General features: G+C 42.8%; 1 protein-coding gene and 1 non-coding gene across 2 annotated transcripts; one reads left to right on the top strand and one right to left on the bottom strand.

The window, feature by feature from the left end:
• Nucleotides 1–4,099: 4,099 nt before the first annotated feature.
• On the top strand, nucleotides 4,100–4,171 carry TRNAH-GUG (transfer RNA histidin (anticodon GUG)). The gene has a single exon. It is a non-coding gene; the product is annotated as a tRNA-His (tRNA).
• A 1,267-nt stretch (nucleotides 4,172–5,438) lies between these two features.
• Nucleotides 5,439–15,606, bottom strand: LOC123144203 (general transcription factor 3C polypeptide 5; the record flags this gene model as incomplete). Its single annotated transcript, XM_044563260.1, is given in 14 exon segments — nucleotides 5,439–5,815; nucleotides 6,322–6,358; nucleotides 6,433–6,557; nucleotides 7,189–7,384; nucleotides 7,745–7,880; nucleotides 9,804–9,869; nucleotides 11,265–11,363; nucleotides 11,473–11,644; nucleotides 13,164–13,206; nucleotides 13,729–13,795; nucleotides 14,620–14,710; nucleotides 14,800–14,898; nucleotides 15,165–15,354; nucleotides 15,446–15,606. Coding segments are annotated over 14 exon segments (1,658 nt in total), but the record flags the coding sequence as incomplete, so codon positions are not given.
• Between the last annotated feature and the right edge of the window lie 365 nt (nucleotides 15,607–15,971).

Below are 15,971 nucleotides of genomic sequence, written 5' to 3'. Positions count from 1 at the left end.
TGACCAGAGACGTGTCTCGGTCATGTCTACATAGTTCTCGAACCCGTAGGGTCCGCATGCTTAAAGTTCGGTGACGATTTATATTATGAGTTTATGTGTTTTAATGTACCGAAGGTAGTTCGAAGTCCCGGATGAGATCGGGGACATGACGAGGAGTCTCGAAATGGTCAAGATGTAAAGATCGATATATTGGACGACTATATTCGGAAATCGGAAAGGTTCCGAGTGATTCGGGTATTTTTCTGAGTACCGGTGGAGTTACGGGAATACGGGAGTACATATAGGCCTTAGTGGGCTTTAAGGGAAAAAGAGGAGAAGCCACGAGGGCTGGCCGCGCGCCCCCCATGGGCCTAGTCCGAATTGGACTAGGGGAGGGGCTGCGCCCCCTCTTTCCTTCTCCTCCCCCTCTCCTTCCTTCCCCTCCTAGTGGGACTAGGAAAAGGGGAGTCCTCCTCCTCCTGGTGCGCCCTACAGGGTCGGCCGGCCTCCCCCCCCCTTGCTCATTTATATACGGGGGTAGGGGCACCCCAAGACACACAAGTTGATATGTTGATATCTCCCAGCCGTGCGCGGTGTCCCCCTCCACCATATTCCACCTCGGTAATATCGTAGCGGTCCTTAGGTGAAGCCCTGCATTGGTAGCATCATCGACACCGTCATCACGCCGTCGTGCTAATGGAACTCTCCCGCAAAGCTCTGCTGGATCGGAGTTCGTGGGACGTCATCGAGCTGAACGTGTGCTGAACTCGGAGGTGCCGTACGTTCGATACTTGGATCGGATGGATCGTGAAGACGTACGACTACATCAACCGCGTTGTGCTAACGCTTCCGCTTTCGGTCTACGAGGGTACATGGACAACACTCTCCCCTCTCGTTGCTATGCATCACCATGATCTTGCGTGTGCGTAGGAATTTTTTTGAAATTACTACGTTTCCCAACACATGTCATGTATGTACAAGGTTCTCTGAAACTGGATGAACATGTCCTCTATATAGAGGGTTCTAGATCTTATATTTTCTTTACAGAGGGAGTATATGTTTTTTTTTTGCGGGGCAGAGGGAGTTAGTACTAACATATATGTATGTCTGAAATTAGATCTTGGCTTTTATATGCTTGACATTGAAGCTGTTAGAATTAGTGTTAAATAAGCTTATATATTTATATATGTATTTCTTAGACATGATATCAAGGATGTTAGTGACTAGTTTATCTGTTTTAGGTGTGTTACTAATTATGGGATTGGGGTAGCAAACTAAAGTTTGCTTTTAGTTTGGATGATGAAATATGGGAAATAAGGTTCCGTTTGCAAGGCAAAGACAATCTGTAAAGAACAATTTATTTACCAGAGATTCATTTAATTAATATCGTAGCCCACATTGAGACCATTGCTATGGAAATTAGAGGAGCCAACGATTTTTTTAACCAAAGAAGGAACCTGCGAAGGTGTTTTGTTTGAGTTATTCTAAATGTCCTGCAAACAAAGCTTATAAGCACTTTTAGAATTACATTTGCCATTGGGTGTGAGATCCCAAACAAGAAGATCGGGAGTATCATCATTAATAATCAGCATGCTAATGATGGTAGAGGTTGTAGGTTCTTGAAAAGAGTGTTAATCAAATCATTATTCCAACATTTAGTACCAAGGTGTGCTCCAAAGAGAAATATTACCTTGAGTGATTTGAAAGAAAGAATGGGCTTTGAGCTTAGGAAGCAATTTGAGAAGGGCGCTGATCTGCGCCGGTGCGCCGGCCCAACCGTTGGGCCGGTCCAGCACCAGCCGTCCGATGCGCCAGCCAGGGCCGTCAGATTTGCGTGAGATTCCTTCGAGAAAATTCTCCCCACCGCAGCCGCCCCCCGCCGCACCGCACCGCGGGACGCCCCCGCCGGTCGTTGACCTCGCAGCAACCTGCACCTCGCCGCACCAGCCTCGCCACGGATGGCAGCTAGCCACCTCCGCCGTCGGCCGCACCTGGGCGACGAAGCCGTCGCAACTCCGCCGCCGCCGGCCATTGACACATGCAACACTCGCCGCGGTTGCAGCTAATCCGTGAATGGACGTAGCAAAAATTCAGACAGTTGTAGCAAAAACGCCGCCGGAACTCGCCGCCGCGCTTGAAGCACCATGGCCTCGTGAATGGATGTAGCAAAACACGTCTCCAGTAGTAGCAAAAAACAAGGTTGTTGCAACAAAAATGTCGTAAAAAAGCACCACAGCTTCATGAATGGATGTAGCAAAAACACAGATGGTAGTAGCAAAACTTTGACACGGTTGTAGCAAAAATGGCCACCGTCGCCGTCGCCGGTCGCAGAAAATGGCCGCCGTTGCAAAACCAGAATACGGTTGTAGCAAAAAACCAAGCTACTTCCAGCAAAATTAAAATACAGTAGTAGCAAAACTTGGTCTGATCTAGCAAATCAAAAAAGATGATAGCAAAAACTGTTTCCGGTTCCAGCAAAAAAAGACACTGGTTCCAGCAAATCATGATGTCGGTACAAGCAAGAATAAATGCCGGTTGTAGCTCATGATTTGCCGGTTGTAGCATGTTGGAGTCGCCGCCGATGTTGGTTGTAGCTCCTCGCATTGTCGCTTCCAGCTTCTCTGACGGCAGCTTCCAGCAAAATTGCTTGTGGTTTGCAGCACCGGTGGCAGCCTGCGGTCATCCTTGGTCGCTGCCGTCGCGTGCCACCGGTTGCCACTCCCGCTCGTCGTCGTTGTAGCATGGTCACCGCCGTTTGAAGCGCCCAATCCCACGCCGCAAGCTGGGTTGCCGCACAGCCGCGCTGATGGATGGGCGGTCGCTCGCCGGTGTAGCGCGGGGCGGGTGGATGGCGGTCGCTCGTCGGAGTAGCGCGGGGGTGAGTGGATGGCGGCTGCTCGCCGGAGCAGCAGGGGCATGTGGATGATGGCTGCTCGCGACATCGACGGCGGTCATCACCGGCAAGAGTTTATTTGGGGAGCAACGGGGAGAAGATGGGCGAGAGGATAAGGAAAGGGAATAAATGGTGGAGTGAATCGTGCGGGATGATAGAGACAGGCTTAAGCGGTGGTGGGTGGGCCTGTTGCCAGCGTGGACTTGACCGGCGGAGTTTCAGCCGGTCGACCGGCATGAAACGTTTCCCATTTGAGAATGGAAGTCCAGAAAGTAGATTTAGGCAAGTTGGAAGCAGCATTCCAGAGAGAAGAATCAACAAAATATTTGGACTTCAGGATCAGATGAAGATGAGAGTCGGGAGAAGTAGCAATTCTCCAGGCAGTAGAAAGGATAAGGCCCTGATTCATGGCCTGGAGATTTCTAATACCCAAGCTTCCCTCTTGTTTGGAACTGTAGATATCCTTCCAAGCTCTCCGACAAAGGCTTCTAGAAGAACTATCCTTTTTAATGCCTGTCCACCAGAAATTCCAGATAACACCAGTTAGTTTTGCAATGAATTCTTTTGTGATGATAACTCCAACGATATGGTGTTGCTTTAGTAGATGATGGCCGGCTGTGTGGTGGGAGGTTCCATGCAATTAGGTGCAATCGAGCGATATACAAGGTCTAGGCCAGCACAAAATTACAAGTCTGAATTTGAAGCAGAAAGGACAAATGCTGATGTAAATAAGCTGCCATTTGCAATTCAAACAATGTTCAAAGCAAAGTTTGCATTGTTCCTGCTCTGACTGTTTGAGCATCTTAAGCAGTTGTTACTGCCTCAATTTTTATTTTATTTTTGCGAAAACCACCTCAATATGTTGGCCTTGTCTATCGGCCCACAGTGACATACACACTGTGCCCTCGGCTTCACAGCTACGTCTATACTCTATAGTCTGCTCTTTTGTGACTTGTGTCATGCCCTAGTTAATTTACAGGCATTAAGATATTGGTTAAGTTTGTTAAAAAAATCTGGGAAATACTCGTTCTCTAGGCAATTTGACCCTAGGTTTTTTTTTGTGGGAAATATTCGTGCTCTAATTAGGTTTTATCACGGGCTTAACTTCCGGTAGTGTGACCTCAACGGAAGAAAGCGTGTACAGAAGGTTCCCGTCAAGTGCGTATAGAAGGTCTCGAAGGAGATATTTTGAGACTTATATCGTGGAAGCTCTAATTTGACACAACTGTGGCTGTAGTTTAGTGGTGAGAATTCCACGTTGTGGCCGTGGAGACCTGGGCTCGAATCCCAGCAGCCACACATTTCCTTTTGCTATTTTTTTCCCCCCACATTCTTTTCTTTTTACAGTAGAGGATTTCTTGCAATGCAACCACGCAATTGGTTTGCTAATTGTCTAAATAATTTCTTGCCATGAGTAATACCCGGATGGGAAATATTGCTATTCCAACGAGCTTTATCTTAATTTCCTAGTTGTGCTAAGTCATGTGCGAGATACAAAGTTTCTGGTAGAGAACTTCTTTGAGTCATCCTATTTTTCCGTTCATACGAAGGAAATTAATATGCGATTTACAAAATTGGGGAATCCAAAATGAAATCCTTTCTTTTTTGCTTATCTATGGAACACCTTTGAGGACATAGTAAAATGCAGTAGTCTATTTGGATCCTTTGCACAAAGAAGAAACACTGAACATATGAATCACAAATTCATACGACTTGATTTTTTGTGTGAGGAGCTTAGATAAAAAAAAAGGATACATGAGACAGTGACTAGATTATCATTCTCTTGCAAAATATCACCGTAGTTTGCTTGGTGATCAGCTATCATTCTCTTGCAAAAAATCACCGTAGTTTGCTTGGTGATCGGCTTATTTACAGACATCCATTCAAAACGTATGTTATGTTTGATGTTTTATTGAGATGTACCGTGGAAGTTAAGTCATGACATATGTTCGGAAACCCAATGAAAAACGATCGCCTAGAACGGTGAAACGCCGACTAGTCTGTACTTCATGCGCTTCTTTAGGATGTTTGATGAATTGCTGGTGAACACAAGTAGCTGGTCTAGGTTCCATGAGTTAGGAACCTTATTCTCCTTGGCGCATCGTACACATCTATTTGACATTGATGGGATGACACTGAACGTTTTACCAAGATTTTGCGAGTTTTGAGTAAACTTCCAAGGCAAATTTAGTTGCCCCAGTTAGATGCACCCCACATATCGCATTGGAAATGTTGCGCCCAGTATCCAGCACCAAATTTCAGCGTGGAGTTATGGACTCGTGTCACAGCTGCCGTGTAGAAATCATGTCAAACTGGAAGCAACCTTCACAGTTTTTCTTAGTAGTAATCTGGCAGCACCCAGAGTACACCAGTAACGAAGACAACAGTGCAATACACTACGACGAAACCACGCTCTGTTGAAAACGCACGGGCCGGAATACAAAGCAGTGAAGAAATACTCCCTCGGTCCCATAATATAAGCTGTTATTACATCCAATATACTCACATATTGAATGTAATAACATCATAATATTATGGACAGAGGGAGTAGCTGACAGGACAATTATAGTGAACTTGCTTCTAGTGACATCCAATATCATGTTAACAAGGCTAAATATCTAGCTCCGTAGATAGCTACACAACCTGCTATGAAATCCTAGACAAGCCTAGAGCCTGTACAATAAGAAAATCCAATGAACAAAGTACTGTCGACAACGGCCCATAAAATTTAACCTGAGGATATCTTGCCACTCCCCAAAAGGCCCCACTAACCATCGGAATACTCTTCATCGTCACTAGGCTGTTCGAAAATTTCAAACTCCCCATCACTTGCTTCACCATTATTAAGGGCATCACCTGATTTATTCTGGCCATCTTCATTCAGTGGAAAGCTGCGCAACACCTCCTCAAGGTATCCAGTGGAGAAGCCTTCTCCAAGTGTGTCTGATACATCTTATAGGAAAACAACAGACAACACAACTTCCAACACTCGTATATTAAAAGAGAAAGGGAAAACATCAATGCAATGCAAAAGTTCTTTAACCATGTAAAAGCCGACTCAAGGATTGAGAAGAAAACTTTGGTTAGTAATCGCAACCTTAAGTACTGCTTCTTGTTACTCTAACCTCAAAATGTAAAATCTGGTAACTCATTTGAAATATTTGCAAGAAAGGGAAATCAACAAGTTTACACTAAGCAACCAGAACTAGCCCAGTTCCCTTCTCCCCAGGTCATGAATTAATTGCTGCAGAAAGTGAGTGAAACTGTAGCCCAACTTGTTGTGTTTGTACTCTTTGTTAACCAACATATTGTAATATTTTTACTGCTACCTTCCTTACAGGAAAAAGATGTGTCAGGCACAGAGAGGAATGGGCACAAAGTTGCAACAACCTAGTACTTTTTCCCCATGAGAAATCAGATTTCATAGAATGAATTGTATTAAAGGATACAGGACTCATGTAAGGCGAAATCAGGAACATCCTCGGCCTACATAGATATAGTAAACAATTAGTTATTGTAGAGCATATTATAGAGCCAAAGGTGCAAGTAGTGACAAATACCATGGCTGGAGAATCATAACCATCTGATTCCTCTTTATCTTCCTCTTCCTCGTCATCAGCATCTTCACTATCAGAGTTGTTAGTGTCCATCTGATCCTCAGATCCAACATGTTCAGCAGGCGCTTCTGGAGAATAAATAGGATTTAACAAGCAGTATGGATGTGCTTAATTATCTCTCTAGGAAGAAGAACAAACATTTGTTCATCAAACACACGGGCTACCAATTGATCTGAACTTGTATCAAAGCCCATACAAACAGAAGTACAAACCTAGCATGCACGAAAATGGGATATAGAAACATGAACCTTGTTCATAAGCATTTATAAGCTATACAGTGCACTTGGGTATTTTCTACAAATTCCTTAAAGATAGCATAGTACTAGAACAAGTTAGAATGTGGATAATATGTCCACTGCAAACAAAGAGAATATTGTACTCACAGGTCAAGTTTTCTATCATGTTCTAGTACTATAAACCTTTTTGGAATTTCTCGTGAGCTCATAAGTACTCAAACCTAAAATAGCTCCAAATGAATCTTGGTTCACAAAATTAGATTAATAGAGCCATCGAAGCAGTATATAATTAGCTCAATGAAAATTGTTTTGAACGATGCAGGTACGCATCAAGTTCATACTGCTCAGTAAGAGGTCTACAAATCGCGAAACGCGGACCATACACTATGTCTGCAGGGTACCCAGCGGCCAGAGCCCATATGTATTAAACAAATATGCATTTGACCAGTAGATGAGACTAAACCTTCATCAACATCTTTTCTTTCCTTCAGTTGCTCGGATCTGCAAATAGCTTCCTGCTTTTTGGACCTTTCAAGAAGTTGATGGGAACTTCTCAAAAGGGTTTTGGCATCTTCATTAGGACATAATGAGAGGAACCTTATGCATAGTTGTAACCTCAAACTTTTAATCATTGGCTTAGAAAACCAACCTGTCGAATGCTACATAAGAATTAGTTAGGTTATGCATGCAAAGAAATGTTGTTACAAGCAATGAATCAAGATTATTACACAGATTATGATCACAGCAAATTTGGGAGAACTTGGTATGATTAAAAGTGGTCGATGAAGGTACGCAAGCAGAGCTGCTTGCAACAGAAAAACTACGTAGTCTGACACTTTCCCTCAACAAGACACTTACAATGATTGTACAGTGAGATTTCTGAAGGCCAGTAAAATGCCACAAAAGTTAGTTCATGTCAGATACACGAGTAGATAAGTAACAGTTCATATGGTATGCCCATAAAATGTTTATGTTCTTTCTATCCAAAAAAGCATCAAAACAAATATTTAGTTACTCACTGAGCAAGTTGATTGATGAGAAGGTTTTCTAATTTCGGCTTGAATGAAGTCATCCTTCAGTTCAAATAATTGCAGGAAGATGAAACTTTTCGATGGCATCCTTTCAAGCTTGCACATCTCTGACCACTTCTCAGATCTTACATGTCAAAAGAAAAGAAAAAATGTATAAGAAGGGGGGAGAAGAACAAGCAGCAAATATAAAGGCCTTCTTATTCAAAGAGAGCAGCACTTAAACAAAGCCATTCATAACCCAAGTTTATTTATGAACAGACAATAACACCACCAGGCACCAGAGAACGCAATCATCTGGAGATATGAAGTGAGGAACTAAATATGTTACGGCAGATTTGCCCCCATAAATGTTCAACTGGATTGACACAAATAAAAGTGAAGAGCTAAGCATTTGTTCACCATATTGGGAAACTGTCAGGATATTACATGGTTCATGTTGTGCTCATACTAGAGATGATGCCCGTGCGTTGCTGTGGAAACTGGATGCAATTATTTCAATGAGATCTGATAGTATGAAACATTAGTATTTATATTAACATTATGGAATTGAAACTAAAGTACATATAATTATTTTATTTAATTATTAATATAGTTGTAGAATATTTATTGAATATGAGTAGCAAGCATGGTGTATGCTAGCATGGTGTATGCTAGCGTGGGTCTTTTCCCATGCATGGTGGCATGGTGACTTGGCATAGTTCCATGTTGAGAGAATTAGAGTTAGTGGGGATCAATTATTTAGGTGACCCAGTAGTTCAAAAGAAAACCTTGAAAACGCTCATAGTGGAACATGCATTACTACATCTACAGTTCAAAAGTATTTTGATAGAAACCCTTAATGGAGAACTAGAATATGCCAAAGCCAATTTTATTTTCCTATCTGTAATGAAGCTTCAACACTTTATGCACATGTAGTGTTTGAGAATTGCACCTGGATGTATGACCTAAATTCTCATTACGGAAGTTTCACTATTTAATTACAATCGAGTCCTCTACAAAGTCCCACCCTATTGCAGTTTGAAGGTGGAATCAATTATGGTCACTATCACTATGACAAAAACTTTGCAGCGTGAAGTTTGACGCACCATAACAAGTACCTAACTTAACTCCAGAACAGCTCCTAACTATTACCATGTTCACCTTTTCCCACAATCAAGCTAAATTAATATATTTATCTATTTCAGTGAAGAAATACTACGTACTTCTGACAAATCTACGTAACACAAACATGTTTATTATTGCTCAAATCAGCAGACTAGTGTTAAGAATTCGCACATATATTCACTGTTTTGGGTACTGAAAAATGGACACAAACGTTTTAGTTGAATTGCTAACACATCAGTATCTTATGCATTATGCATTACGAAGCCTTTGATCCCAAACAAGTTGGGGTAGGCTAGATATGAAACTCTTTCACGAGGACTTCCCAGGAGGTCACCCATCCTAGTACTACTCTCACCCAAATGGGTTTCATACCCAAAAGACTGGCTAGTTTTTACGTTGGCTCGCCAAGCCTATCACAACCCTTAGATACGAAACCCTTTCACGAGGACTTCCCAGGAGGTCACCCATCCTAGTACTACTCTCGCTCAAATGGGCTTCATACCTATGGGACTGGCTAGTTTTTACGTTGGCTCGCCAAGCCTATCACAACCCTCCTCCTTTACCCGGGCTTGGGACCGGCTAAGCCTAGAAGACATAGGCTAACACATCAGTATCCTATATTGAACTAAAATCTTATACAGTGGGCACTGGCATCCATTGGATTCACACGAGGTGTGGCAGGAATTCATGACGAGGTTTAAAAAGGTATGGCATTTACTAGGATTATCCCGTTTTGGACATGGGCACGGAGAGTGTGCAACTTTTGATCACCAAGTTCTTTCACCAGTAATAAAAGGCTAGTAACTATATAGTATTATTAAGTATTTTTAACAACGAGACACTAATACAGGAAACAACGGGGAAGTTGAGAGACAGATCTTTTAAATAATGCAATGATATAACACTGGCTCGAAATGCAAGCAAAAAGAAATATATGACTCACCCATCGTGCCTTTTCGTTTGAAGATTCCTTAGCTCAGGAGGCATGCGAAAATCAATTCGCTGATATCTAGCACAAGAACATCATTTTTAAAAGATTCTAAAATAGCCAAGAAATAGAGTTCCAAGACAAGAATGAAATGCATAGGTAAAGAAAGATTTTGGTCGCAAGAAATGTAGCTAAGAGATTCTCTTTTTTACAAGTTTGTTACTCTGGGTTATTTTAACATTTGACTGCAAAGCTAAAGCGTGATTTTCATAAAGTTTCTTCTCCTCATACATGGAAGAAGTTACATTTTCAGGATAGGAACTCCTCAAAGAAGGTTTCTGAGATATGATGGATGTTGTCTCTAGTTAGATGAACTATTCTTTTGGAAGTAGATTTGATCATCGATGTTACTTTTTTTTCAAGGATACATCCAGACGGACACATCAGTAGAAGGGAAGAAAGACCAAGATCTCCTGTTCGACCTTTTCTGGCTACATCGCCCTCAAAGCATGAAGGCCAAACGGAATCCTAATCCGACTACTCGCTTACATTCCACCTATCTACAGTGAACTCCATGGCTGGTGTAGAACGGAAAAGCCTAGCCAGCCACCAGCTTCACACCTCCCCCTGTATCTCGCCCAGAGCCACGTCTCTTGCGGGCGTCGGGTTGCTGAAGACGATGTCGTTTCAGTGCCTTCAAAGTGTCCAGAAGATGAGCAGGATCGCAGTTCTCACATCCCTTGAGAGTTGGCCCTCACCTTCCCAAGAAGATCACCAATCAATAAGGTCGGTGTCCAGAACTGGCATCCAGCCCATCCTCATCGATGTTACTTGATTGGATTGTTTTTTCTACAATTTAACCTTGGTTGTAGCGTTATAATATGATTGCTAAAAATGTTACTAACCTTGGAATAGAGAAGTTGTGGGGCCAGGACAACAGGTCAACAGGAGATAGAGATATGCTGATCTGAATTCCAAACCAACCCAGACGTATCCAACAATCCAACACCCAGACAACAGATGTAACCCTTATAAGTTTTAGAGGATGTATTTCAGTTACATACTTTTACCGAGAAGCAATCTAGTAATATTATTTTTCATTCTCATCTCGCTTTCTCATTAAGTAGCCCATCACCGCATTCTCATCTCGCATTTGCACTCTTCCTTCTCTTAAGTTTAGCAGTAGTCTAATGATTCAACTGTAAAGGAAAAAACCATTTGGCTGATGTAGTGTAGTTCAGAAAGATAAGACTTGTCAATGTTTGATAATGGAGTTCGCATTTCAAATAATTTTTTTAGGGTAGCTCATATTTCATAGGTTCTGCACAAGATATGATAACTTTATGGTCATTGATATTTGCAACTGAAAAAAGAAACATCAGAAGCATTCCTTACAATTTAAGTAATAGGCTCTACTCTCAAAAGAATATTTAATGAATGTCAAATAAGCAAATAGTTCAACAAAGCAGTGCTTACATTCGTGACTCGGGATCTTTACGAGGATCATATTCTTTTTTGATCCAGAATTTACCAAAGGGTCCAGTAGAGAAGTAGTATCCAGCTTTAAACAAAAGGCTGAGCAAGCACACAAAAAGAAACAAAATGAATGCAGAGACGATAGTTGGAAGACGTTAAGACATATCGAAAGGCCTAAATGATTCAGGAGTTAAAGAAACAACGATACCTTTTGAACTGGCTTGTTGACACATGCACACCATCATCAAGCAAACGTTCATAAAGTGACTGTCTTGGCCACACAGGACGCTCGTCAAATAATTTGCACACAGCCATCTGCGAATCCCACTCTGATGAATTCCTTGGTATGTGGCCTTCCCAGTTAACCTTCTTGGGGACAGGTAAATGGCAATTAAGGTAAACAAGGATATGCTTGAGGAAATGAGGAAGATCATTTCCTTCCTCGGAACACTATCTAAGATTTTGCAAAGACATCCTCTTACGAGGAAAATTCATGGATAGCCATGTCAGAATAACAGAGTATAGGTCATAATGGAACACAAGTTTTAAGCATAAAGGGTCATTTATGGCAAACAAATTATACTACCATCGCATGTCACCACTGCATTGTTCTATCTCCAAATACAAAAGGGTACATAAAATTATCAGAAAATATAGGTGGTGTCATTGTTATTGCTGGTGTTCTCTTTTACCACAGTACTGTATGAGAGGCACTTATGTGTAAAATAAATGCATTGACAGGGAGCACAATTATTTACATTGGAGAAGTATAAAGGAGTGCTATTACTGGGTTGCTTGTCATTCCAACTTCCGAAATAACCAACACCCTCACCCCAGCATAGCACTTCGCTTCCGTTTTTTTGGAAGAATCAATTGACTTCTCCCTTCTTCATTGATCCGGGAGAAAGGGAACCAACTACCAGTTGGGAAGCTAAACATCAAGGTTGTGGATTGATGAGGATACTGACACACCGGAATAAAAAATGGATATAATTCAGAAAGATTAAAAAAAGGATTCCCATAAATTATGCAGAAATAATAATATAAATTCCTTAATTACACCATGGCAGTTGCTAATATGAGTTGAGATAAGAGTAAAATGTTAATGCAAGGCAGATAAACTGAATGATCCCTCAGAAGATTTTTGAAAACAAAAGATTTTTTTTTCCAAGAAGCATGAACTCTGCCCCTCAACACAAAGTCAAGACTCTAGTAAACATACTAACCTCCTCATGCAAAATGTTCTCTCTTTTCCTGTTTTTGGTCTCTTTCATTCTTTTACCTAACTCTAAATTATTTTTTAGCTCTTGATATTCTCATTCCTTGTTAGCTTACTTCAATATTCCTTCATTTTGGCTCAAAACCATAAGCTCCAACTGTTTTAATATCATACACGCAAATGGCAATATATCTTATATGCCACTTGAAGTATGCAAGAAAGATGTCGGATCTGCCACCTATGCTTGCGTATTTTGCAGTGGCGCACATGAAACAGATGTCGCCAGTGTTGTGATTCACTTCCAATGGTCAGAGCTCAGAATACCCATATTCGATGATTACATAGTGCTGACCATGACTTGATTTGAGGACAGCAGCAATGCCCAACCTAAGGTCGAGCTCACCTACAACCCGGCCATGTCATGTGCCTTACCTGCCCCTGCCCATGGGACCTGACCTGAGACCAAGCTCCACCATCAAATCCATTTTGGTCCTTTTCTATCCTCAAGTGTTGAAAGTGGCACTTAACACTAGTTACACATGCTTCTGATGGCAAATACAATGCGTGAAGTCAGGTGACAGATCCAAACATTTTATAAAACAGAGTAACATGTAAGATGTTGTCATATATTTATTAAGAAAATACACAAAGTTGATGGTATAACACTAAACAAAGGATATCTTGAATGTTGAAAGGAAGCGCAAGGGTTGGTTCAATATCCATCTGCAAGCAAAGAAAAACAGTCATCACCAATGCAGTCAATAAGCTATTTCACACCAACTACAATGGACACATCTCCCAAGAGAAGGCATTGAATGAGGTAGCAGAAAAAATGTCCTAGCCTTGTGTGTGTTTTCTATGACTAGCTGTATTTCATGCGTTGCTATGGATAAATAGAAACCATATTCCCAGTTGTAACTCCTGTAGATATCCTATATTTAAGGAAGGTAGAAGGAGAGATGCTGAGAATACCACCGCTCACCAACTCCACCTTTTAAGTAAAGAAGCCTGACTGCACATAAATAGTCATATCTATAACTGCTAAACCGCTTTCAGACTGAGTGGCATGTCTCTTACCGCTTACTGCTATTTAGAGTGTTGGTAAGCAACGTAGGGCCGAGTACAGTTTACCCAAAAGAGTAAACTGAGAAAAATGTCACAATTATATTTTACTAGACATTCATGAGAACCTAGAATCATTGTAACAGATAAGCAACAGAAAAGGTCCATGCAAGGAGGATCAACCTCCCACCGATGCCGCACAACTCCCCTTTGCATGCTCTTGGATAGTGCATTGGTCGATGGTAGAAGCCTAAAAAAATACAGTAAATATTATTAAGCGATATTTTAATGGTGAAATAAATTTTTAAAAAGCTAGAGGAGCTAATCCCAGAAGCTACGCAGACAACTTAGCTCCACTTTTCCGAGGGTGAGAAGGTAAGAATAACATGTTTTGTTCTAAGTGATAAAAATAATATTTCTGAGCATTCTGATCAATTCTAAAATTATTGTCGGTGCCTTAGTGAAGATTCATGTACTACAACTGGTGCTACAACGTTGACCATGTGAACGAGTGTGCTGATTGAAGGCATTTGTCGCCAAAAAATTGTGCGACACTTATAGGAAATCGAACCTACTGCCATTCCTTTACAGGTGACAAAGAAGAAACCCATGCTGATTGCACAAAGCAAAAGAGACTCATCACTGGAGATGATTTGAGAAGGAAAAAAAAGGATATCCCTCAATTGGTATGTTTCAGCAATGAGTTGTTCAACTAGAAGATGAACACGACAATTTTACAAAGCTTGATTGGGTTAGCATTGACTTCAAATATTTCAAGCCACAGGTATATTCATGATTATTTATATATATCCAGCAGATATTTGAGGTACCAGCAGCAAATCAGATACTGATAAATACTCCCACATGTTGCATTATAAGAATATATGTGCGTGAAACACGCTCATACAAGTAGTTTTGTATTTTGACTCAGGTTATTAGCAAAATTTTAGGACCAAGGTTTTATTTTAAACTTCTGGAAAGTAACCACGAATTCAAGGAAAATGCAAATAATTACACACACACCACCCACCCAAATTCAATGTCATTGTAAACTGTGAAACTAGGAGCACTTACGCTATGTTTGTTGGATTATCCTTTATTGCGAAGAGTGGTGGTACCAACATCATGACATCTCCATCATCCGTGTCTAGACCTCCTGCCTTATCTGCCATGCAGAAGGGGAAAGGAGTGATCAGAAATGGCAACCTTAAGCCATTGCATCATCAAAGTAGAGAAAGTCCGAAGGTATTCTACCAGTGCCTAAATCATCTTTAACACTGGGACAATCTAACCGTTTTCTTTTTCTCACTTGAGCAGCATGAACTGGGACGACATGCTGAAAATCTGCCATGCCTGCATAAACCTTGTGTATGAGCAAATTTGCGTGTAGAAAATCATGTATTCAAACACATCGTTGCCTCCAAATAAAGTCTTATATTTGTAACATACATAGTCCAACACAGTGTGTCATACTGGTAAACACCATACCATAATCTACTAGCTACTAGCTAGAGTTGCTCCAACTGGTCAAAAGAAGCGAGCCTTGGAACACGACAGCCGTTCCAAAGCGTAATAAAGACCAAGGCATTTCATCGAACAGGTTGTGGCCAAGCGCTCACCATCGAAATGGTAGGCGGTCCGAACGCGCGCCACCACCTCGGCACGCGGTGGCGCGGAGCCTCCCTTGGGCCTTGAGAGGCGGAGGAGCAGGCCAGTGGAGGCGCGGGGCTCGCCGAAGGTCGGGTGGCAGTCGGGGTCCTCCGGGCGGAAGCGGAGCTCGAGGCGGGAGCCGGGGTCGGAACTCCGGACCTGCGGGGGATCAGAGAACAAGCGGAAGTAGGTCACTCCGCTTGCGCTGCCTGATGGAAGCGAGAGGGGTGAGGGTTTTAGGTGTGCGTACCTTGGCGATGGCGGGGAGGCCGCCGAGGGTATGGGTGGCGCGAGCGGGAGAGGAGGGGTATCCGGGGTAGTGCACGGCGAAGGCCTCGGCCCCCGGGAGTGTGCCGCTGACCGCGCCGTCCGTGATGGTGGACGGTGACTCGGGCGCCGCCGCCGCCGCCGGGGGGGTGGGGATGGAGGAGGTCATCGGGGAGGCAAAGTTAGAGGGGGTGTTTGATAGGGCGGGGAGAGGGGCGGGCGGTGGGGCTTGGCCGCCGGCGTCGCCTGCCGGGCTCACGGACGGAGTGGGGGCGAAGGCAGGGGACCGGCGGAGAGGGTGGCGGCCGACGGAGGGGAGCGACGCCGGGGTGGTCCGGTGTTGGCCGGAGGGCTCGTGGCCAGGGCGAGGGTGTTCGGGGGCCTCTTGGGCTGGCTTCTATCGTCGAATCCACTTATTTGGCCCATTCAGGAGTTCCTCATTCGGCTGTGGGCCTGACAAAGGTGGTCTATCGTCTAAAAGCCTGGAGGGAAATGAACCGGCCCAGGAG

This window comes from Triticum aestivum, chromosome 1B (assembly GCF_018294505.1).
Source record: "Triticum aestivum cultivar Chinese Spring chromosome 1B, IWGSC CS RefSeq v2.1, whole genome shotgun sequence".
Classification (NCBI taxonomy): domain Eukaryota; kingdom Viridiplantae; phylum Streptophyta; class Magnoliopsida; order Poales; family Poaceae; genus Triticum; species Triticum aestivum.
The sequence above is the reverse complement of the archived record's forward strand: the minus strand, read 5'-3'. Positions and strand labels throughout refer to the sequence as shown.